Source organism: Polistes dominula, unplaced genomic scaffold (genome assembly GCF_049000335.1).
Source record: "Polistes dominula isolate Pdom_NZ unplaced genomic scaffold, Pdom_raw_medaka contig_33, whole genome shotgun sequence".
NCBI classification, from domain to species: domain Eukaryota; kingdom Metazoa; phylum Arthropoda; class Insecta; order Hymenoptera; family Vespidae; genus Polistes; species Polistes dominula.
Window position 1 is genome coordinate 56,697 of NW_028300998.1, and position 25,504 is coordinate 82,200.

At 42.7% G+C, this 25,504-nt stretch overlaps 2 protein-coding genes across 7 annotated transcripts; one reads left to right on the top strand and one right to left on the bottom strand.

Moving 5' to 3' along the window:
- Positions 1–247: 247 nt before the first annotated feature.
- Positions 248–25,475, bottom strand: kibra (WW and C2 domain containing protein kibra). The gene is given in 13 exon segments (XM_089173418.1): positions 248–1,680; positions 1,764–2,242; positions 2,329–2,544; positions 2,627–3,169; positions 3,253–3,442; positions 3,603–3,689; positions 3,775–4,621; positions 4,624–5,408; positions 5,556–5,715; positions 5,806–5,914; positions 14,034–14,128; positions 14,223–14,332; positions 22,208–25,475. Coding segments are annotated over 13 exon segments (4,158 nt in total). The 5' UTR covers positions 22,336–25,475; the 3' UTR covers positions 248–1,271.
- On the top strand, positions 5,921–21,371 carry LOC149032189 (uncharacterized). 6 transcript variants are annotated; one of them, XR_016176866.1, is made up of 4 exons: positions 5,921–12,545; positions 19,443–19,775; positions 20,214–20,257; positions 20,344–21,371. XR_016176866.1 is itself a non-coding variant. In XM_089173425.1 (2 exons), exon 1 carries the CDS (start codon positions 7,226–7,228, stop codon positions 7,598–7,600), a length of 375 nt encoding a protein of 124 aa, XP_089029551.1. In that variant the 5' UTR covers positions 5,921–7,225; the 3' UTR covers positions 7,601–7,648; positions 19,443–21,371. The 6 variants fall into 6 exon arrangements, 1 of the variants encoding a protein (XP_089029551.1); XR_016176864.1 differs by having other exon boundaries at positions 19,443–20,257; XR_016176863.1 differs by having other exon boundaries at positions 20,214–21,371.
- Positions 25,476–25,504: the final 29 nt, after the last annotated feature.

Genomic DNA, 25,504 nt, shown 5'->3' on the forward strand with positions numbered 1-25,504 from the left:
ATAATTCAATTACGAGCTGACACGCGCGCGACGCAACATTAATATTATCACATGCAAACGTAATACATACTATCATCCCCATCATTGATCAATTCCATTTCGCAATTTTTCCGATCACAAAATCTATGTACAATATTAGCTAATATTAGCTTCTCGACAAATGGCCGATCGTTACAAGTATACACGCATACATATACATTGTTTTCCAACTAGTCGGTTTGATCGATACATTTTTCATACATTCTTCTTCTTTTCTTTTGTTTTCTTTCGTTTTCTTTCGTTTTCTTTCGTTTTCTTTTTCCTCGGAGAACGGTCAGTGGCAAACGATATAAAATACAATAATAAATTATACATCTTCAGAGCGGCGTGTTAATTTATTTTAAAGGCACTTTTTCTTTTGTCGTCGTCGTCGTCGTCGTCGAGTTTTTCTCGACGACTCTTCTCAACACCGCTTTAATAAAAACGAATACACACAACAACGTTACGAAGAAAATGGCAGTGCCGAGAGTCAAAGCGAAGTTCAGCCAACCAGGGCATAACTTTTCAATTTTCTTTTTATTTTTAATTACTAACTCTTTTTTTTTTTTTTTCTACTTCTTCTTCTTCTTTTCAAATCGCAGACCAGCTGCATTCGGTGGGTCGTGTGCTCTGATTCGCAGAGAAAACGAACGGAATAACAGCCAAAAAATTACTACAGAAAGAGGGACGCAGACGAAGACGAAGACGAAGACGAAGACGAAGAAAGGGGAAATTTAACAAAATTAAATTAAAGATTGATATCGACGAATCTCGTCGTTTAAATAACTTACAATGGTTTCGCATATGTACAGAACGCTTTTTCTAAAAGTTAAACGCGCGCATTCCATCTATTCCGCAAATCGGCCCGTATAAGACAATACAAAAAAAGAAAATGTTAACGAGTCAGGGTTGCTGCATCGGTTTACACAGTCGAGTGCGACGGACAAAAAATAAATAAATAAAAAAAGGGGGGGGAGAAAAATTATGACTCTTTACAAACTATTCTTTTGCATGGCACCTCTAAAATCGATGAACGCAAAAGATTAAAGACCTGGCCTAAAATCCTCGTAATCGTCGGTCGCTTTTATAGCGACCCGCTTGATAAGAGGATTTCCTTTGATCGCAACTGATGATGACATCAATGATCATCAATATAATATCATATAATTGAACAGTACAAATGTTCAGATCAATGTAGAAAGAAAGAATAACAAAAAAAAAAGAAAAAAAAAAAATGAAAAGCAGGCTGAATGTTAAACTTCGACACCAAGAACTCTATCGACAACGTACTCGTATCTCTTAGGCTCCCCGTTGGCATTATCCTCGGAGTTTTCGGCATCTTCTTTCTGACCATTCTCCGTAGTGTTTGGCCGGCCTTTTGAATTGACGCTTTTGTTGCTGGTATTGTTTGTTGTAGTGTCAACATCTGTCGAACGATGTACGATGCTGCTACTACTACCGGCACTTACTAGCGATACTTCGTTACCCATGGCACTAGCACTACTTCTCAAAACATTTTCACTTTGTGCTGCTAGTGGTTCGGACGTGTATTTCTTTTGCAAGGACGCGTCTGTCGACAGTATCGAGCTTTCTGGAGATAAATCGTCCGACGGTAGAGCAGGAACGTTTACGTTTACCCGCGTAAAAAATGCCATTTTTTCTCTGCAAGTAACACACATAGCAATATGTCAACGTAGCAATAATTCATTGAAAAAAGAACAACTTGTAATATCACGCGTACTTACTTAAAAGATATGATGTCAGGTTTTCCTTTGCCGGCCTTTGTCTTTCTCAATTTATATATTTCTTTCGACGTCTTCTTCAACATCTTCTCCACCTTCTTATCCTCCGCACTCTTTCCGTTTCTACCGCTCTCAGCTTGTGCCATCAAAGTTACAAACTTGTGATCCTCTAGTAACCAACTGGCTAGATCGGTGTCTCCCTTCTCGCGTGCCTGTTCCATTCGTTGCTTTAATTCTCGCAAACTGTTAAGTTCGTCCTGAAGATTGTGCAGTCTAGCGTGTTGTGCTTGAAGATCTAATTCGAGATCCAACGATGTCCTGGCAGTTGGAGGCAAGTGATTGGATTTTTTCGAGGTTGTCTTACAACTTAAGGCCGATGACGGTCGCCTCCAACGAAGCGAACGTCTTTCTACGGAGTTTCGTTGAAAGGGCCCACCTCTACGATATAGTGGCATGCTGCTGTCGCTATCGCTTCGATTGAGCTAAACAAACAAGATTTACGATTTAAGATTTACGATTATAAATGCAAATGTATGATTATTCGATTACAATCGCAATTATTACTTACACGACAGATGTAATGATTCTTGCTGACAGCAGCACTCGGTGAAAACGTTTGACTCCTCTTTATCACGATTGAATTTTTATCGTCGTGAATAGCCCCTTGTACTACTCCAGCTGTCGAAAGCTTTCTCTGTTTCCCTTGTTCTGGGATAAAAATACATTCCGTGTTGGTCTCCTTATCCTGAGTTAGTTTCGTTTCTTCGTTAAGCTCTTCTTCCTCCTACAAAACGATGATAACGACAAGAGGTTTGAATAAGCTGAACAAAATCTAACTCTACAAGTAAGAAGGAAAGTATATTAACCTCGTGCTCTAAAACATCTTCCAGAACATTATCTTCCATCATAAATTCCATGATATAGCCTTCTTCTTCTTCACTGTCTTCGCTGCCACTATCAGAACCATCGTCACCGTCACCGTCACCACCAGCACCAACACCACCACCAGCACCACCAGCACCACCACCACCACCACCACAGCCACCACCGTCCTCGTCTTCTTCTTCCGGGCTACCCAAACAATTGGCCAATTCTTCTAGTCTAATAGATACAGCGGTTTGAAGTTCATCGCAACCCTGATTTCTCGTCAACGTCGACGTTTGAGAACTAATGATGGTACTTTCGTCGCTACTTTCTTCCTTGGCATTTTGTATTCCACGATAAACCGAAATGTCCGACTCTTGTTTATCGTGTTTAGCCTGTTTCGTTGTACTAGTCGAGGCACTATTATTAGCAGTACTGGTATTGGGACTATCGGACGGCTGCATAAAACGAAAGGAAAGTATGTTGTACCATTTTACGCTCGGCGATTCTGGACTGAAGTCTGCAAGCGAGACTTGGGCGGACCCCTGTATAAATGTAAACGCAATAATTAACAAATCAACTAAATCTTGTAATAATGAAAATAAATAAGAAGAAACAATTAAATTACCAAGCACTCCTCAAACTCGTTGCCAGTACACCAAACGTTCACCTGCAGGGTCTTCGTATAGAGCTTGTTCAAAGGAACAGCGACGGGAAATATTTCGCCGAACGTTGGCTTTCGAAGATCCGTCACTGCTTTCGTACAACACATTTGATTAACAGGCGGTTGCATCGGCAATAACGCAGCTTTTATATATCTGAAATTAGATACAACTTTTATTATTATTATTGTTATTATATATCTTTGTTATTTGGAATATTTCAACAACGCTGGATTCGCTGGACAATGATATTTCATAATTGCATTACAGTTTTAAATACGTAGAGCGACTCGATTACGAAAACAAAATTACTCACACTTGTGTATTGTTTGGTATAAAAAGGGCAGCCAGATTTCGTGCACGCTCGATGCCAATATGAAGTAGGCCATCGCTCACGGAATATCTGAGCAAAGAAATTTCTTCGATTAATAAAAGGACCGATTAACAATCGATTATTTGCTCGTTCCTCCGCCATTAAAAATACCTACCGAAGTTTAATCTGCACTTGGGCCGTTTCTAAACTCATTTCGGCAGATACAAGAGGATCAGCGGCATCTCCGATCAATCCAGAAAGTCTTCGGCGATTGGATGCCTCGAAAACACCCGAGTCACCGGCAACGCTTTCGTCGGAAACCGCAGCAGATACAGATCTGGTATTGGTGCCGGAACTACTAGCCCTAGAACGTATACCCGTAGGCGGTGGTGTTTCGCTGATAGGCGATAAAGGTGGCGGTTCTTGCAATTGCATGATACATCCCGTAAGGGTTGTAGCAGGCCTACCCAAGCCGCTACCTTGTGACATGTTGCTAGATTGTAATTCGACGGGTGGATGAGGGCCAACGACGAGCTTAAGACGATCGTGTGGAGGAAGAGAAACCTGTTGTTGTTGTTGTTGTTGTTGGTGTTGTTGTTGGTGGTGGTGGTGGTGTTGTTGTTGTTGTTGCTGCTGCTGCTGTTGTTGCTGCTCTTGAGGAGTATTTTGTTGCTGACTTAGCCTTAATTCGGTCAGTCTGTCCTCAAGCTGACTGCCATCCAAATGGGCACAGGAAGAAACCATAAGACTCGACGACAAGGCCGACCTCTGTTGTCTTCTCTGTAATTCCACTTGCTCGTACGCGGGTGGTGGACCCATAGGAGCATTCTCGTAAAGGGGTGAGACCGGTGGACTCACGCTCGAAAGACTCGACCGAGGGGAAAGACTCGGTTGAGATCTTCCTGGAGAAGGTGTGTTAATATAATTGTTCTGTTCTGAGCCTCTAAGCAATCGTTCTACCCGCCTATGTAAATCAACCATATCGACGGGTCGATCCTGTTGAGAGGTACCAACGGATCCCAGCATTGCGGTCCGCCATAAATATCGGTAAAACTAAGCCCGGAACTGAGAGATCCTTTACTACTTGTCGTACTAAGACTACCAAGACTCGAACTACTGCTAACCGATAGCGTACTAGCACTGAGACTCTTTAATTGTCCCTCCAACATCGCCATAGAACGCAAAGCATCTCGCAATTGTTGAAGCAACATTTGCTTCTCTTCGTGCAACCTAACTCGATCCGTAATCGTCTTGTTCGACAATTCCAGGGCATTGTTAAGATCCTGCTCGAGACGTCGTATCTCGCACTGTATCTTCTTCATATCCTGTTGAGTCCTCGTCCTTGGAGTTATGCTACGCAATTCTCTCAACAATTGTTCCTTTTCCTGAAATAGTAATAACTTGTCCTTATCGCTTTCCGTTTGACCAGGAGTCACTTTTTCTTCGAGATCGGCCAACTGTTGTTGAATATGTTGTATCCTCTTTCTCGCTTCATCGTATTGTAGCCTCATTCTCGCCATTTCAGCTAGTCTCGTACCAATTGGCACCAATTCACCGGAAAGATCTGTCTGGGAAGCAGTACTGAGCTTTTCCTGAGGTAAACTAAGAGTACTAGCCTCCGGGCTACCCTCGCAAAGCTGCAACCTCGTCAATTCGTCTTTTAATTGAGCCAACGATTGCATCAACTCTGCCTTTTCTTTTTCACCGGAGCTCAAAGACTTTTGAATATTTCTTAACTCCGTCATGATTGCCTGAGCTTCCGTAATATTGTAACAACCTCCATGGTGGCCGCTCAGCTTTTGTTCAACGCTGTAGTAACAGCAAAGAATCAAAGAGAACAAATTGAATAAATACACGCAACAATAATATAGGCAAATATAGGCAAATATAGGCAAATATAGGCAATTGTAGTAGTAGTAGTAGTAGTAGTAGTAGTAGTAGCTAGCAAGCGCGTACCTAGCAAGTGTGTCGACTCCTCGTTGCGTGCAATTCATCTCTGCTCGAATTTGTTCGAGCTCTCGTTTGAGCCGAGACACTCGGCTCCTCGCAAGCGCGACATCGGATTTCAATAGATCTGGATCGTACTTGGTACTCAAGGAACTCGAGCTCGAACACACTGCAGGAAATAAAGAAGATATGAAGAAAAATACTTGGATCACGCATATTCTGTTGGAGGAAGGATATCAACAAAGTAGGTACTACTTACGGCTGGTACGCGATGCGCCGAGCGTCGTTAATGCGTTGTTGAGGTGATTGTACTCATCTTGAGCCAGACACAGCCTCTGTTGCTTCACGTCGTAAATCTCCTTCTTTGCCTGCAACATAGATGATTATTATTTTGGAACCGTTAGAGCAACGATATCAAACGATAATAAAGGAATAGTTGTAAAGTACTATCAGTCATATAGTCACTGTGCGCACACCATACATTTGTAATTAATAGTTAGATTTAATTTGTGGGGGTGGGGGTGGGGGTGGGGGTTGTATTTGGACTGGATACGGAAGCAATTCCTTACGTATTCGCAATAATAATAAGCAGTAGCGTCCGTATCATCCTGCTTATAACATTGCTCCCAGTAAAAACGTTGGATCTGCTCGTCGTTCTCGTAATCGTTGTGATAACACATTCTCATCCGATACTGAGATACGACGTTCTCGTAAATTTGTTCCTGTTGGTGATGTTGGTATTGTTGAACGAATCGATGATTTAAACGACGATATTGGTGACGATAATTATCGAGGTACGTGCGGTATTGGTGCGCCGGTACGAGTACACAAAGGGTGTACTGACGGTCCATGCCGAGTACACACCGTGTACTGGCCCCGCGAAGCTCGCGCTGCGCGATATTTCCACCTCCACCTTTAATCTCTTCTTCGTTTACTTCTTACTCCTTGCGTGGCGCAACTTGACCATTCCTCCGCTTCTTTCGAACGCGCGTGGCTCTCCTCTTCTCCTTGCCTTATCTTCGCGAAGACCTTTTCGAGACTGGCCGGTTTACGGGGCCCGAAATTCCGATCCCCACCTCTTGGGTCTCAATTTTTAAGGGATCCCACCTTTTTACTTTTTTGCCTTCTCTTGCTTCGCTTCTTGCAGCGCGAGTTCTCTCTCCCTTAATACGTGCTCCTTCTTCCCTTGCCGCCCCACCATCAACACCAGCTGACTCTTTCTTCTGCGTATTCTTCCTCTTCCTCTTCCTTTGCTCCTTCTCTCTCTATTCGTGGCGGCCTCAAATGCCTGTTTCTTACCCACTATAAAAAGGCGGTCCTCATCTTCTCGGCGGCCCCACAGGACCGTGCCAACGCAATCTCCGTGCCACCTTCCTATCCGAATACTACGACGTCGTCGTCGTCGTCTACTACGAAGACGGGGAGGAACAAACAAATCGAACAAAAGGAAAAAACCATCACTGCGTCTCGAGCATATATTACAAACAATTGGACATTACAAAAGGGATTAGAAAATGTTAAGACGTTCTCAATTGGATACTTATTTGATGAGTCGATTAAAAGCTTATCCTAAGAAAAGAATTTCTACTATAAAGCTTATTATTTCCGTAACATTGGGGATCACCTTTCGTATTCTAGTGTAGTGGGTGCGCGTTTTTTTAATCGGCGTGGAATGTGAAATGCAGGGCGCCGCGGGCATAAGCCCACGATCCTGTCGTAACTGGCGATCCTCGTGTGCTGCTGCTGCTGCTGCTGCTGCTGCTGCTGGTGGTGCTGGTGTTGGTGCTGGTGTTGGTGCTGGTGCTGGTGGTGGTGCTGGTGGTGGTGGTGATGCTAGTGATTCCAGTTGTGGTGGGAGAACGGCGAGGTCACGGTACGACCCTGCTGAACGTGCTCCCATCTCCGGGAGAGCTCAGAGAGTAGTAGAACCGACCTTGAGTCGCGCATTATGCCCTGTCCTTGTTGGAATTTCTGGAGCCCTGACTGGGCCCCACCGACCCACACTACATAACACGGTCTACCACTACATACCACTCTGTGAGCATCGGCATTAGTACATAGAGTACCAGGAGAGAAACCATCAAAGCCATGCCCCAATGGAGGTTCGCTCACTTACGCGCATATTTCTTAGTTTGCGCGCACTATTATTGTCGAAGGAAGCCGCAGAGATGCTATCGAGTGAGTTCGACTGAGTTCGAGTCAGTTCGAGTCAGTTCACTCGCCTCGCGGAAGGAGGCCCTTATTTCTCTTACCCTCCCTCTTCTGCAACACTCCTCTTCACTTTCTTCTTTCGATCTTCTGTCTCGGCTTCATTTCCAGGTTTTCTCTTCTCAGGCGTTAATCCGTACTGCCAGAATATTTGAAAGATTCGCATGGAAAGGATACCGAATGTCAATATACTATAATACTGTACACCACAATCCTGTAAAGTACCGTAAAGCGACGGATAATTCCAACCAAGATTCTCCTATTCTTTATCTTCCACTCGAAGCTAATCAAGACCTGATAGAGCCCTTGTAAGAGCATAAGAGCATAAGAGCATAAGAGCATAAGAGCATAAGACCTCTCTCTCTCTCTCTCTCTCTCTCTCTCTCTCTATCTCTCACTTGTATAATGTTTCTTCTAGAAACGAACCCAGAGACAATTACCAAGAACTCAGCAATGCGTGGATATTCTAACCAAAGATTTTGAGGTATTTTAGAAGCAAATTCATGGAAACTAAAGGCGACTCGGACTGACCTGAGTAAAGAAGAAGAAAATATAAATAGAAATACGTAGAATATGTAGAAATCGAATGTTATATTATAGGCGACGATGAACGTTTGAGCGTTCTTCGAAGAATAAGATGCATGCATTTGCATGAAATAAAAAAAAAAGAAACAGAAATGGAAAATAATAATAATAATAATAATGATAGTAGTAGTGTAGTAGTAGTAATGTAGTAGTGTAGTAATAGTAATAGTAAGGAAGGAAGGAAGGAAGAGAGAAGGGGGAGAGAGAAAGAGAGATCAGTCGTGAAGAAAAAGGAGGGATTGGAATGCAGCCGAGTGGGGAATTCCGGCCTCTCCCGCATATTTATCTGAACGGAGCCGGGACGAAGACGCGGAGCATCGACGGCGGCGGCGGCGGCGGCGGCAGCGGCGGCGGCGGCGACGAGGCCTCGAAGGAGGCCTCGGTGAGGCCTCGGCGAGTAGGGGGTCCTATCCCCACCATCGAAAGCAGCACGAATGGCAACTCCTTCGACTCGGGGCCCCTTTTATAGCTCGCGTTAACCACCGCCCTAGCTCCTACGTACAACGGAAAGATGGATGGATAGAAAAGGATAATCGGATGACGGATAGACGGATAGACGGATAGACGGATAGACAGATAGACGGAGACCAAAATCACGAGGTCAATGTCAATTTTCTTGACGAACAAACCCTTATTTCTATTCTCTAATGAAATGATAGTTTTAATTAGATTCGTTGGATGTCGACAATAACGGTGAGAGTTGATTGCGCGAGGAACGAAAATCGAGCAGAAAGTTTCTCTTGTTGGACGTGACTACTTTTTTGAAAGGCTAGACTCCAACCCGTCCAAGGGAGAACCAGCTCGGAGATTAAAATGATTAGGTTTAGGAGGCTGGATGCTACCGGGTGCTCACGTGATTGCCCTGTAGCTACTGAATTCCGTATGAAATGGGTCTCGTGCCTCACGTTCCCGAGGGAGGGAGAGAGAGAGAGAGAGAGAGAGAGAGAGAGAGAAAGATAAAAGATTAGCTCCGATTACCTCAAGACGATGACGAGAAAGCATAATGCGGAGCTCTAAAGTGATCAACAGACGATTGTTGGTAGGACTTTTTTTGTATAAATGGTTGATTCAATAATATTGTACTCACTCACTCACTCACGAGCGAGCACAAGCAAGCCATGGAATGTGAAATTATTTGTTTAACCATTTAAAAGGAATACTAAAGCATTGGGCGCGCGTGGCATTGGAATTCTATCAAACTGCTGCGTCGTAAAATAAAAGTAGTACTAATGTAGAACAATTAACGATATCATATTTGATTTTGTCACATTAGATAAAGCAGGGTTTCTCTAACAATGACTCGAAGAAAAATATAAACTTGTAAGTCAAGCAAAAATGTGTAATTATGTTTGAGAAACTCTGATCCAAAGTAAGTATAAACTCATGAAATTGGTCGAGTTAAAGGAAACACCATGTGTATACATACGCGTATATTTGCATACGTATAGGTAGGAAGGAGAAGAAAAAAAGAGATAAGCATCGTATTGTCGTTATACGGTTCGAACAAAAATAGTCGACGCAAGACGGCTGTGCAAATTTGAGCCTTCTCTTTTGATTTTCTCTTTGACGATTTACCGATGGTAGAAAATACACACAAATACGTGCGTATTTTATAGGCGTGTATATACGTAAGCCATCCAATGAGAAAAGGTAAATAACTTGGCCATATTTGGAAGGGACAATCTCTTGGCATCCGAAGAATTTTGGTGAAACTAAATCTCGATCTCGTCATCCTTATGCACGCGCGCACAAATTTCACAAAAGTTCCTTTATATAATAAATACATATATATATATTTAAAAGAAGAAAAAGAAGAAAAAGAAGAAAAAGAAGAAGAAAAAAGAAGGAAAAAAAAGGATGTTTTTAGGTCGGGCATTGGCTCCTCTCGGATAAAAAACTTGGAGCGACGTCTTCTACTTTGGATCGAAGTAGTGGAATCGGGAGGAAAGGAATTTGTTCGGGCGGACAGCTGCTGCCGAACAAAGAGCAAGGATATAAAAGAAGCTTCTCGAGGCGCACGTGGCTGCCAACCAACCGGGAGAAAGAGCCGACCGAGGGATTGTAATGCAAGGCAAGGCAAGGCAAGGCAAGACAAGGACAATTCCTTAAAAAAGGAATTGGCAAATTTCGTTAGAAAGGCATATTTTGTGCTAGTCGATTTTTCGAAGGAAGCAAGCAAGCAAGCAAGCAAGCAAGAAAGACAGACGAGAGGGAAAGGCACTGGCGCCAGTCACACGGCGGCGTGCAATTATCATAAACGCCGCTGCGAAGATGTATTTCAGGAGGAAGCTAAGCATGCCGTGGCCACCTGTCTTCGGGTTTACTACGTATGTCCCTACCACTACTACAAACTCTACATCGGCGGGGCCTTAAGTCGTCGCAGCACCCGTGTCTCAGCACCCGTCGCAGGCAGCAGCTGTTGTCGGTCGACCCTCCGCGCGACCGAGTCTTGCCGAAAATTACCGAATCGAGCCGACCAATCGATTCACGTCTCGGTCAAAGATATAAATAAAATATCTAATTATCTGTTTGCAAGTATTTTGTCTTTTTCCATATAGAACATTGACCAAATTCTATTTCACGTCCCTCTGCTTCGAAAAAGATATGGGAGAAATGAAGGAGATACGATGATATAACAATACACAATTTGGTGGTATTTTCCAATTTGTTAATTTTGCAATCGATCGTAAGTAGATCTATCATCTATGTAAATGTGGAAAAGACTATTTCGGTTTGAACATATTTTGGAAGAGGAATGCGCGCCGTGCAAGGCCATGATGGCGATCGTCGCTCGTGTAAAAGAGCGCCTACAACTGTACTTGCGCGGGTTCTCCGGTAGTGGGGGTAGAGGAGGCGGGGCAACGGGAGAGCAACCGAGCGGACCAATGCTGATATGAATGGAATGCGATGCTATCGCGTCGCGGCCTACCTACCTACCGATAACTCTCCTTAAAACAATCCTTAACAATATTCCCTATTTCAATCATTATATCCAAGTAACAACTAAATTATTTCATTTTTTATACAAAAAGTAAATCGGTGGTGTAGACCCTGTAGACGCAACAAGGCCACGCGATTCACGATCTTTCGTCCTTATCGAACACGTGGCCCCGCCGCGCGTATATTATCGATCGGATGATGCATTACGAAAGAACTCGACGACGATAAAGATTCTCGATCGATGAATCGACTGCTTGACATCTACATACATATATAGGGTGTATCCTTATGAATCCATATCATTGTTGACAAATGTTTGCCCAACTGTGCATACAATGAAATTGCTAAAGGACGCTTTTAAAGAAAAATTCCAAAATGAAATTATTTATAATTGTCCCTTGTTCTTCTTCTTCTCCTTCTTCTTCTTCTTCTTCTTCTTCTTCTTTGACAATGGAGGTGAAAATTCCAGATCTGAAGAACGCATCCTAAGCTTCTTTCGAATTCGTCGCTCGTAGTCGTCGTTGTCGTCCCTCTGTTGCTGTGGTCTTGTCACGAGCACCGATCTCTCTCTCTCTCTCTCTCTCTCTCTCTCTCTCTCTCTCTCTCTCTCTGGTCGGAAGATGAAATCGGAAACCGAGCCCTCGTGAGATTCCTTCGAGATGAGCGACGTGTCGGAGACTATTATATCGAGATTCCTTGGGAAGTCGTTGCGAGTTAAGCGCGAACACCCTTTATGTATGTGGCTCGAATTCCGGAGCGCGTCGCGTTCTATGGATGATGATGGGCGTTGTCCTACGCTTTGATAACGCTTTGATAACGCTTTGATAATCGCGCTCGTTGAATTCCTTCGCCGATAAGTCACGACTAATGAACAATTATTATAACCCTTTCCCTAGAATGTGCTCTTCTGAGAGATAAGCTCTGATGTCATTGTAAGATAAATAATCGGTGAAAGGTCGAAAGACAGGATGATGTTGGAAAAAGAAAAAAAAAAGAAAAAGAAAAAAAAGAAAAAGAAAAAACAAAAGGTGTTTCCAATTTGGATTCGTGAATCTCGTGGAAGTCGGCGGCAACTTGGTTTAGTCCGAGAGACGTTTGCATTCGTGTGCCCTCGGGAGTACTCGTGGCTGTTCGTGAGTCGTTTCTTGGACCGCCTGGGGCCCTACGAGCGTAACACCGGTAGTCGTCGCGCTACGGGAAAAGGGTCGCATGGCGCGAGAACAGTGCAACCGGGAGCGGCGAGAGAATCCGACCCGGAGAGAGGGGGTAAGGAGGACGGAAAACCCGCATCCTTTCTTCAAGATGCATTCGGAAGATGCATTCGGAGAAAGCATGAACGCGCGCCTGGGTCTAAAACTTGGGCGCTACGTTTTTGTCAATCTTTTCTTTTCTTTTTCTTTTCTTTTTCTTTTCTTTCAAATGTTATATTTTCTAGACGGCTACTACTATCTGACATACATACACACACACACACTATCGTGTATATATTTCCGAAAGAAAATTTGTCCGATGTCAATGACTCGCGAACCGTTATGAGATACGCTCTTGCCGCCTTGCCGCCTTGCCGCCTTGCCGCCTTGCCGCTTTGCCGCTTTGCCGCTTTGCCGTAAGCGCTATTTTCAGCTTGGGTAATGTCAAAGATACATTTCGGTATCTGTGTAGACGTTACACCTGCCGGGGAGATTTAAATGAACACCAGCCCACTAGGCAGTTCCTATTTCTAGACAAACTTCTATTCGCGTAGTTTTCAACGTTGCTTTGACAAGGAAAACTTTATTGTAACTGGTCAGTTATGCAAATTCATTACGAATACAAAATTCGCCGATGGATTGTTTGTTCGCAAATTGAAGATATGAGACATTGACGTATTGAAAAAAAAAAACTACCAAATGATTCGTCTTGTTCTCCTGGAACAACTCGCTGTTTAATTTAACGAACGTACAAATTTGCTAATATTTCAATATTTGATCAAAATAAGTGGAAAATCTGTATACTTTTTGTATATTATCTTTAGGAGGCGGGCAAAAATAAATGACAATTAAGATTCCTCTCGCATCTGGAGGATCCGTCGTCGTCGTCGTCGTCGTCGTCGAAAGAGAGAAGGAGGAAGCAACACAAGGAACGACGAAATACTTTGGTCGGATCCAAGCCAAACAGAACAGAACAGAACAGAACAGAACAGACATTCTCCTCTCTAGCCCCACATGGCACGAAATCCAAAGAATTCTTTTTGGTCTCTCTCTCTCTCTTTCTCTTTAGGTTCGAGTTCTCTTGGTCCCTACCGACCAGAGACTTTTCCCAAATACCTCGTGCGACGACCCGTTTTTTCGACTAAAACGTCAAATTCCTTGGTGTCTCCAACTATAAATTCCCCTCTACGATTAATTGTCCCTACCAAAGACGAATCTTTATGAACAACGGATAAGTGACAACAACTTGACAAAGAAGAAGAAAGTTGAAGAAAAAAATGACAAATAAATAATAAATTCCGTGATATATTAATATAAAAGGCAAACACACATTGGTTGAGGAGGATAAGCAAAAACGATTTAATCTCAGTTAGGGAGATCTCGGTAGAGGGTGCACCGCACCGGCCGAGTGACCGGAAGTACCATGATTTCTCACGGAATGACTTCCTGTCTACGCTGCTCCCCTCCCACCGTCTCCCCTCTATTTTCCTCTCGTATAAATTCATCGGGGCAACGAACAAATCCAGATCAACGAACAAATTCCATAAATAGATAGAAAACTCACCTCGAGTACGTCCTGCGCTGTTTGAAGGTATTCTCGTAGCATGGCTTCTTGAATTGCCCGCCATTCCTGTCGCGGATCTTCGAGCTGAGTCGTTTCTATATAATTGACCACAAAAATAAGACAATGTTTTGACAACAAATTGAAGGAGAGAAGAGACAAAGAAAAAAGAAAAATAGAGTTTACACTTACGATTAACATGATTGATGTAATAAGCACCCACGTGTTTGTCATAGGCCTCTTCCCAACCAAGGGGAAGCTCGTTTCCGATGCAATCGGCGAACGTTTGCGGCTTTGTAAATCTACAACACAGAGAAAAAATAAAAAAATAGAAATAGTTATTGTTAAATGATGAAGCACGTAGAGCACAGCGCAGTTCTTCCCTCTGTCGGTAGGGTCGGTACCATAAGAAGATAATCATATCCGACCTTGTCCGACCTTCCAAGTTACGGAGGAAAAAGAAAAAGAATGAAAAGAAGAAGAGACGGAATTCCTCTCTTCGCGTCTACCCGCCGTCTCACGTGTTTCATCCTAATTTTATTCTCTCTTCTCCGGAGGAGCGTGTTCGTCCGAACGAAAAGAAGAAAGACGAGATGGAAGAGCAGATGGAAGAGCAGATGGAAGGAGAAAGAGGGAGAGACGTAGGGAGGAAGGGAGGTAGGGAGGAAGGGAGGAAGGGAGGGAAACGTAATTTAACTGACAATGAGACACCAGATCGGTGTCCACACCCATTTATAACTCATATACGATCATTGTACTCATATATAGTAGATCGATCCAAAAGGAGAGAGAACAAGAGGAAAACAAAATTGTAGCAAAAAAGGAAAGCAAAATTAGGCTTAATGACCTTGGCCTTGAGATGCATTATCAAGGTCATTATCCTGAGTTTGAATAAAAAGAAATGCGTTTCGGAATGCGTCGTGTTGGATACACCGCCGCCACCGCCGCCGCCGCCGCCGCCGCGGACGGATGGGCTGCTCCTCAACGGTTTCCGGAAGCAGCCGCACGTGGTGGTAGGAGCACTACCACTAGCACGAGAGCGAGAAAGACAAAGACACATTCTCCCCATAGCCGTCGTCGTCCCATGGTTCTTAGCAGCCCGCTTTGCCTTTTACCTACCTTAACGACTTCTCAAAGGTTCTTACAATTTTTCACACCGTACCAGTTCCACCCAAATTCCTAACAAATTCCAAACGTCCCTTTTTATTTCGAACTAATGAAAGAAACGAACATTATTCATTTATTATACACGTTATCTATCGCTATAGCTAATCATATTAGTGTCTATTTTATTATTCCACTAAACAAAAACATATTATTTACATCTTTCGCGAAGAATAACGTACATATTAACATTTATTACCTCAGTGGATGACATTGTCATTTAAATGACACGTCAAATGACACGCCAAATGACACGCCAAATGACACGCCAAATGACACGCCAAATGACACGCTTCCATTTGCCGCTGTCTAATTGATAGAGACATATGGATGAAAAACAATTAATTAGATCGTCCTTAATTATGTAAAGGCTACTTACACGTCCATCTACCTATGTAAGCGTCATTTTAATTTACGTATACTTGTGAAAAAAAAAAAGAGAAAGGAAAGATTGTACAATGAAAGACAAAATATAACCTAACGAATTTTTCAAAGTCGAGTTGCACTAACGATGAGAGTTTCGCGTTGCGTCATTTTATTATACAGATGTAAGAAAAAATCTCATGAAAACCTTGATTTGATATGAATTTAATATCATAGCGATTTTCTTCGACCGCTCTTATTAATATCTACTATTACGTTACATGATCTAGGAGCCTTGCGCCCCTATGAAACTAGGTTGACAGTTGGTTGAAACTAGATTTCATAGAACCCCCTACTACCACTTGGATGTTGGCATCGAAGCATCATCTACTAACTATTAGTTAGAACACCTTTGAGCATTATTAATACTCAAGTTTGCTACGACGCGAGAACTCGTAGTAATAATTATTCTGTTATTCTCGGTTTATTCTGTTTTTCTGAAAGATGCTTATAATATGAATCACTCGCAAGCCTATCGAACAAAGAGATCATATGCGAATAAATACGAGGAATTACTTGCAAAAGAATTATTTTTCAATGTTCTTTCGTTTAACGGAATAAAACGGTTCATCGCTATTCACTCGCCACGTTGGAATTTGACGATGGAACAAAATAAACAAACGTTCTGCTGCTTGATTTCCTTCCAGCTGAAATTCCACACGAATTCTATACGAATTCTCTACGGATTCCATACGAATTCCATGAGGATTTCATCATTCCCTCTTCCTCTTGGAAACGCAATAAGAAAAAAAAAAACACGTCATTCCAAAATTATACGCTTTTGTGTGTGTGCGTGTGTGTGCGTGTGTGTTTCTCTTATCTCTCCGTTTATACGTTTATACGTTTATACGTTTATACGCTCGAATATTTTCCCAAGGATTAGGATGTAAAGTCTAGCGGACGTCTATACGTAGAAAATACTTGCGACGACGACGACGACGACGACGACGACGACGACGAAAGACATTTGTTATCTTTGCCACACCAAAAGTGGCTATATTTTTTCTATTACACATTATTCATCCATCTGCACGACTAGAATTTTTCCTTTACTAGGAAAGGAGAACTAAATTAATGAATATCTTTGTGATATTGAATTATTCCAATTGATGTAGCGAAGTAACTCGAATATCGTAGATATGAGATTGACTCGTAGATATGAAAGACGCCACTTTTTATTCCATTATTTACAATATGTATGATTTCATTTCGTCTCGACTTTACATTCCAAACTTGACACACCTCTGCTGTTCCACAAAAACTGAACAACGACCAACGTTTATTACATCGAGCTACTTGTCTTTAAATATATGAATCATTTTCTTATTTACAATGGTTATTATATACGAGTATAGGTTTATCTAACTACATATTTTGATCATATCTTAAGAATGAATTCGTTTCGATCGTAGCGATAACGATCGATGAAATATTGATTTTCGAGTTTGAATCGACAGAGACACGGAGCACGGGGATACGGCATATTTACTTTTTTTTTTTTTTTTTTTTTTTTCAAACCAACCAATCGACTTACTTGGATTTAATGGATTACAAAACTATTACGTTTCCACGTGGCATTTGAAGAAGAAAAACACCCCGGAATAAAGCGATTATGTATTTGGATATTTCTCCGAATGAAGAAAGTTGTATGTTTAAAAAGAGGAATGCGAGATAACGTATAGAAAAATCAACGTAGTACTACGCTAGCGAGCGTTCATCGATTTTCTACTCGTCGAAGAAGGTTATTACATAATCTTGTAGAGGGCTTCCCCTCCAAATAGTATTTCGTTGAAACGGCTTCTTCGTGTACCATCATCGTATTATTATTAGGAGCGCCTATTACGACGCGACGAATGCAAGTAAAAGGAATTCTTTCTTCTTCAATATTATTTACGAAAATGTAGGTAGGTAGTATCTGTATTGAACAAACAATAAAGATAAACGCGTTAAAAGCGTTCGTCCATTTTCAATAGCTATACCACCTATTACCTTTACCTATACCCATATGTACCTGTAGAGCAAGTGGAATTCGCTCGCGTACACGGTTCTCACGATTCCACTGGTATTCGTGCGCTCGCCGATTGGCTCGCAAAAGGCGAAGTGGTACGTGTAACGCGAGTTTATAGGAAACTCCTCCGTTCCTATGGAATGCGGCTAAAGCGATGGGACGACCGCAAGTATTCGCCTCGTAAGTCTTTCCTTCGGAGTTACTTTCAAACAATACCGTGCTGCTGTTGCTGTTGCTACTGCAACTACGTCCAACAAAATCAAACTTGAAACAATTTCGCGAATATTCGGATATATAGATAGGTCCGCCGACTTTGGTCCGTCGTTGATTTTGTGTTTTTGGGAAGCCCTACTATCAAAGAAAACTCAACACAAGGCACAGTCGCGCAGAGTCCATTCTGTCTGTGGTAGCGCACGATAAAGGAATGCCGTTTCTTCTTATTATCTTGTTAAAGCAACCAAACGACTACGCACTAAATTATTAATCTCCTCCTCTTTTCCTTTCAAAACTACTATCCAATATTTTTCCTAACTATTTTTTTTGCCGATTTGCCATTGCCGATAGCAATCGTAGTAGTAGATAGAAAAAATATGAACAATCGATTTATACCGATCGAAATCGGTCATTGTCACGGTAATTGGTCACGTCAATTACCACCATCGCAAAGATGCGGACGATTAAGTATAGCAGACTAATGATATTTATTATGACAACGATGAAAACTCTGATACCGAGATTCTTATTCCAAGAAATCAAAACAGAACATATACTCATTCCGAGTAATTACGAACTAAAGATAATTGATCAATTCATAAATAGATTACTCGATAATACAATTTATCGCTTTAGCGATAACAATCCGTATAGTTAATACAAAACTTGAGAGAACAGAAGAAATACTTTACTAGCGAACAATATCCAATAATATCCAACCCGTAATATCCCCAAATAAGATATTCTTGAAAATAGATAAATGTACATTTGGATCGGTTGCGCCTTGTATCCGTTATCTAGATAGTATTCATAGTTTATCGTTCAAATTCGACTGCTGCTGCACCTGCTCCGTGCGTGATAATAAAGAGACAAAAATACTTACTATTTTGTATTTTTCTATTCCCATCGCTTAGGGTCCCATCGATTTATGACGCAATCTGCTCAAGTAAATGCGTTTAAAGAAGAAGAATCGTTATGCCTAAACTATAAACACAGAGTGCATTTTTAGCAAGCTTTAACGGGTAAAAAGAGAAGATAAAAGAGAGATCCCATTGAGAGGGAGAAAGAGAGATTCCGCGAAGAGATTTTTCTAAACACAGATGGCAAGCAGATGCCGCCGGTACGACGCTGCTAGCTCTGCGCGTGCACCATCGTCGTACATTCTTTGAAAAAAAGAACAACAAAAAAAGAGAACAAGAAAATTCGTCTTCGTAGAACTCATCTCTGAAAGATTTCGAGCAAGGACGTTCGTCCATCATTTGCTTCGACCCTTTTGAATTACCAAGTAGGATTGCACCTTGCGTGGAAGTAATTCGCCACGACGATATCTCTATTTATATATAATAATATCATTGATAATTTGCATTATTGACTCAATTATTTCTTAAATCTTGAAGACAATTTTCCGAGAATATTTTTCAAAGTAAAGTGATTCATAGATCGTAGCAATTATGGCATTATCGAGATAGAGGAAAAAAGAGTAATCTGGATAAATGCATGAAAAACCATGCAGCCCTTCCCCTTTTCCCGAAGCCCGAAGAGAAGAGCGTAATAGCCCTGCCGCAACGAAGAATGCACTAAAAGCAGGTTGGGTCTATTTTTAGGTACCGGCCGGGGTCGTACACACGAGGCGCGTACATATATACAGCGGCATCGGCAGCAGCAGCAGCAGCAGCAGCAGCAGCAACAGCAGCAACAGCAAGAAGACATACATACATACATACATAGGTATGTATAAATACGTAAATACGTATGCGTATGTAGATACGCAGCATATGTATAGAGCTGCAAAGTGAGAGGGAGAAAGGGAGAAAGGGAGAAAGAAGAAAGCAGGAACTGGCTGCGAGAGATGCACAGCATTTACTCTACCGCCCACGGGGCTACGAGGACGACGACGACGACGACGACGACAACGACGACGACGACGACGTAGTCAGGCAAGTATCGACTAAGGCTGTATGGCTGCCGTGTGCTCCAACGAAAAACACCTCCGCGATGAAACGTGGCTTCGAGGAAGAAGGAAGGCATGCGTTATATACGCCGATCTCGTTCCTCTACCGACGAGCACCATCTGCTGGTTGGATTACAAAATTTCACTATACACAGTTCGCCACTGTGAACCCAAACGGAGGAAATTTATCAACGACTTTTACTACGACTATGCTATAACTACTTTTTTGCCATGTTTTTGTCATTCTTTTGCGATGGTGCAAGGTCAGTATTAGAGAAAACGAACGCATTTTGCCGGGTCATCAAAGATGCGCGTGGTCTGAAACGTTGGAACGCACGACTCCTGCTGTCCTTTCCGTTCATCAATTCTGGCCGGTATTTTTGAATTGCTGACAGTAGAGATCGAAATGAATTCATTTTGCCAGGTGGCAGCAGTTCATAACGTACGAGGATGCCTTTCCAATTGCAAGTATGTATTTTTACTCAAATGGAAAGAAAGTAACTAGAAATGAGTTTGTATAAAGGGCCCAAATAAATAAAACCTTCATACCAAAGGGATAAAAAGGCGATGTGGAAGAGGCGCGCGAGAAGACCGAAAGTGAAAGCGGCGGGTGGTTAATGGTGGGCCGCCGGCGCTTCTTCCGGACAAATCCGGCGAGCAAGCAATTTAAATACCGAGGCCACGATCGCAAGCAACTTCAAACGTTCAATATTATTCCAATGTAAATACATTCAAGTGCAAAACACTATATTAACATTCCACCTTTTGATCTTTCCACTAAGATTTTGCTTAGAAATATTCGATTATGAATAAATAAGCATTTCAATAGAAAATTCGAATAACTCTTATGTGACGTAACATTGTGCTTGTTACATTATGCTATATAAATATACTTGTATACAAGACAAAGACGTGGCACAAGCAACACTACACATAGGTTAGTAACCTGTCGAGGATAGAAATTTTCGCGGAAATGTTGAAAAATCATTCATTCATCAAAAATGGATTTCTGATAAATATATAAAGGAATAGTGGCTATATATTATATTTACGTTTTCTCGAATATTTCATATTCACCATATTTAATTGACCTTCGTTTCGAAACGAAGCAATCCATCCGTTGTTGGTGCAAATGCGTGAAATTTAACGAGACAACGTTAGAAAGATCTAATGACAAATATATCAAAGCTATAGATCGATCTTCCGAGAGACTGGAATAATATCAGTAAGAGATAGATACGACGTAAAGTTTAAAAAGCAAACATAGGAGGCGCATTCGAACGTTACTTTCTAAAAGCGATGTGGTCGGTGAACGACATTCTCTTTCTCTCTCACGGTATTTATTTCTAAATTATATTTAGAAATATTCAATAACGCTAATAGATTAGCAAATGGAACAAAGAATGGCGCTGTTGTTATTTCTTTTATCGTTATTTACTAGTTTGTTAAAGGAACGATTAAAGTAGTGAAAAGTTGACTAACAACGATGAACCTTCAAAAGTAAGATCTCATCGAAGGTCGTATAAAAAAAAAAAAAAAAAAAAAAAAAAAAAGTCATAACAATTTTATCGGAGAAATACGTTCTAATAATACCCGATAAGATTTCGAAATCGTCGAATCGCGCGAATCTTCTCTGTGTGTGGATCGAGGCGAACGCGGCGCGCTGTGACCCCCGTCTTTTCTGCATTCCGAAAGAATTCCGAAAGCGCAGGATATTTCACGATACTATAAGCGAATGTGGTGGTGGTGGTGGTGTGCTGGTGGTGGTGGTAGAGGGTCGGCGCTAGGTTCGCTACTCTCGCCGCTCTCTGCTTACCGGCGCAGCCGCGAGAAATTCCAAGCAGGTTCGTAAACACCAACGCGAGATTCCCGCACGCACGTACTCACGCACGCACGCACGCACGCACGCACGCACGCACGCACCGTTGACCGACGACGAAGGCGCATCCTGGCACAAGCAACACTACACGCGACGATTACCACCAACCAACCAACCAACCAACCAACCAACCAACCAACCAACCAGCCAGCCAGCCAGCCAACCAGCCAACCAATGTCAGAGGGTACCAGCAACCAACGTTACTCTTTTTCGCAAAGGAAAAAAAAAAAAAATAAAGAGTTATAGATTTTTGGCGTTTTAGTACTTGGCGCTTTTAGCTGTAAGGCGGCCCTGGCGTTTGGAATGCGGGCGCGGCGACTCGCGCCGGTGTGCTACGGATAGCTGCGCGCGCGCGCGAACCAACACGCATGGGCGCCTTCGACCTCTCTCTCCTCTATCTCTCTCATTTTACTACGCGATTCGCTGGCGATCGATATATAGGTTGGTTTCCACGAGAATACAAGAAGAAGAGAAGAACAAGAAAAAAAAAAGGTGGGGGGGAGGGGGGAAAGTAAAAGGTAGATGAAAATCAGACGTACCTATCCCTAGGATCGATCCACGTAGTCTTCCTTGTGTTGTGATCGATGAAGTAAACCTTCCCATCGAAATCCTGCGCGACGTCCCACCCTTCCGGTAGCGGTATCTCCCCATTCCGTCTCCTTGGCATATTTCACTGCGCTCTAAATCCATCCAAAACTCTCTATCACCGAGCGGCGGCGGTCGACGGGCGCATATCTCCGTGCGCGCGCGCGAGCACACGCTCGAAAGAGGCGCGCGCACACATATACGGAGGGTGGTAAATGACCGAGGGGCGGGAGGCGGTGTGGTGAGGGGCCGGCCCGAGTAGAAGAGTGGAGTGGGGCGACCGGCAGTCCGACGACGGTCCTGTTCGAAGTTAGAGAACCTCGACGCCGCAACTTGGACACAACTTGAGCGCAACTTGAGCGCAACTTGGACGCAACTTCCCTGACGCAACTCGCGCGACGAAGAAAACTACTCGAGGATCGCACGCGCGCACGTGCACTATGTATATATATTCCTTCCTTGCTACTCCGCCATCATGAATACTTCATTATCATGAGCCAAGTGACGTCAAAGTCTCCGCCTTCGGATTCCTCTCGAGCGGAATTCCAGCAGCAGCAGCGGCGGCGGCGACGGCGGTGGCGTTCGTAGCCGGCCGGCTGTGTGCCGGCCAAACGACCAACGTTTCCTTTTCTTTTTAAAAAAAACTTTGACGACGTCGGCAAGTTGGTTTGCCGTTTCATCACCGAGTACCGTCGGGGTACCGTTCTTCTTTCTCTTCTTTTTCTCTTCTTTTTCTCTTCCTTTTTTTGTATTATTTACCGGAGCGCGCGCGCGCGCGCCTCCGCTCGACGCATCGATCGTAAAATAATCCACAAATTAGTAATCACTGGGATGATTGTCATGCGAACGTTCCGTTACCTTCTTCTAGATTTGTTCTTATTTATTCCTTCGTGAAAGCGACCAACACTCACGCACGAATCCGTCGACGTCGACGACGGTCCGACGGCAATACGACATTCTCCCAATCTTACCAATCTATTTGCTTCTTTTCTTGTACTTTTTCTTTTGGTAAAAAAAAAAAAAAAAAAAAAAAAAAAAAAAAACTTTAACTTAACGAGGTCAACTACGACCAAAACGATCCAAGCACATCGTCATCGCGTTCTTACACTTTTTAGCACGACGGAAAATATCGATCGATCGATCGATCGATCGATCACGACGCGCACCACGTTGAAACAATCAAACAGTGAGAGAGAGAAAGAGAGAGAGAGAGAGAGAGAGAGAAGAAATATAAAACACAACAAGTAAACAAACTTAAATAGAAGAAAGAAAAAAAGAAAGAAAGAAGGAAAAATGTCTTCTCTCCTCTCTCTCTCTCGATAGTGACTTTTACGCGAGGCGAGTTTCACAGCAGCAGTGTGTAGCCAGCCGCCAGCGGCATCGAGAATTCGCGACCTGCTTTAAGCGATGCGCGTCGCTATCACCAGCTTCCAAGGGGCCGCCGCGAAGCACATTTCACCGTCTCCCCACCCTCCCACCAGTTCTCTATTTCTTTCCGTTTCCCCTACCCTTTTTCTCTCTTTCTCTTCCACCTTCTCCCACTCTTTTACCCTTTCTTCTTGTCCTCTCTCATGTATACACACACTGCACGATCGTCGAATTCCAAAGATACCACCAGTTCCAACCGACGTCGATCTGGAAGGCACCTTTTCTCTTGGCTTCACGAAAAAACGTGAATCCGCTCTCTCGATCGTTCAACTACTACTATCTCAAACTTCCACGTATTGCTATAATACTCTTGACGTTGACGTCGTTACGCGTCAAACAATTGCGTTCGTCCTTCTCTCTTACGTATTTAATTACTACTAACGTACCTAAATACGTAAGATTTGTTGCTTATTTAGCGACGATATGGCGACGGCAACGGCAACGGCAACAACGATATGTACAAACGGTTTAACAGCTCGCACCAGATACGAGCATGTCGAGTGTTTGAAACATGCCACTACTAAACGTTCATGCTGTGCACGCTTGACGATCTCTCTCTCTCTCTCTCTTATCTCTTTCTCTACTCGTTGGGTTCGTTCAGTCCCCTCTCTTAACCATCGAGGAAGCAGCAACTGTTCGCGAAATATCCCCACCATTGGCGAACTCGATGATCTCTCTCCATCCTTGTCGCACGTATTACGTTGTTCGGACGACGAGCCGTCGTCGTCGTCGTCGTTGTAGTCGTTGTAGTCGTTGTAGTCGTCGTCGTCGTTGTAGTCGTTGTAGTCGTCGTCGTCGTCGTCGTCTATAGCTCTCTCGTGTCTCTGACCGCACGAACGACGCCGGGAGCGGACGAAACCCCTCCTCTGAATCCCCCGTCCGATCCCACCCCGCCCCTTAACGCTTCGCGCGTTTCCTACCGAGTGGCACCACCGTACGAGCGCAGGTGCACTCCGAGATCCGAACTACATATTCATTTTTATCTATAATAAATCAACAAAAAAACACCCTCTCATACATATACAATATTTCCACTTTTTATTTTCTTTGCTATCCGATAATTCATCGCAATAATAAAATATACAAATCATCAATGTCCGATCGTTATTCAATCGAATATTGTCTATGTAAATCTTTATTAAATATTTCTTATTATCCAATATACCATGCATTTGATTCCTCCGATTTTCGGATTGATTACGTCAAATCATTCCACTTCGATATGATGATAGCTTTACCTTAACCGATGTGTGTGTGTGTGTGTGTGTGTGTGTGCGCGCGTGCATCTCTTTAAAAATAAATTCCTTTCAACTTTCATGTTTAATATCAATTCAGTCGCAGGTGATGTTATCGACTATCTTTAAAGGAAACAGATCGTGGCGCCGATATTGTAGAGAATTTAAACTACTACCAACTGCATATAATCAAATATATGCATTCCCATAGTTTTCTCGCTACTGTTTACAAATGTTATCATATAATAGGCGCTACGTGCAATTGAATTGAATAAATTAGGAAAGTTATTGAAAAAATAACATGCCATGTCGTATAAACTTTCGTAAGTTGAACGAAATAAAAAGAAAAGAAAATCTGATCGAATGAATATTGTGTCACGCGACGAAGGTTCGTCTAATAATATATAATATGCTTAGAGAGTAACGATGAATGGCACGTGTCATTGGAAACTTCCACGAGTCCAAGAATTTATTGATTTATTAATTCTCTTTGAGCAAATGAAAATAAATCGTTAGAAGTAACAATGAAGAAAGTAAAGATGGCGAAACATCGTAACAACAAATGTTGATTCGAGTATAGCGCTTTGA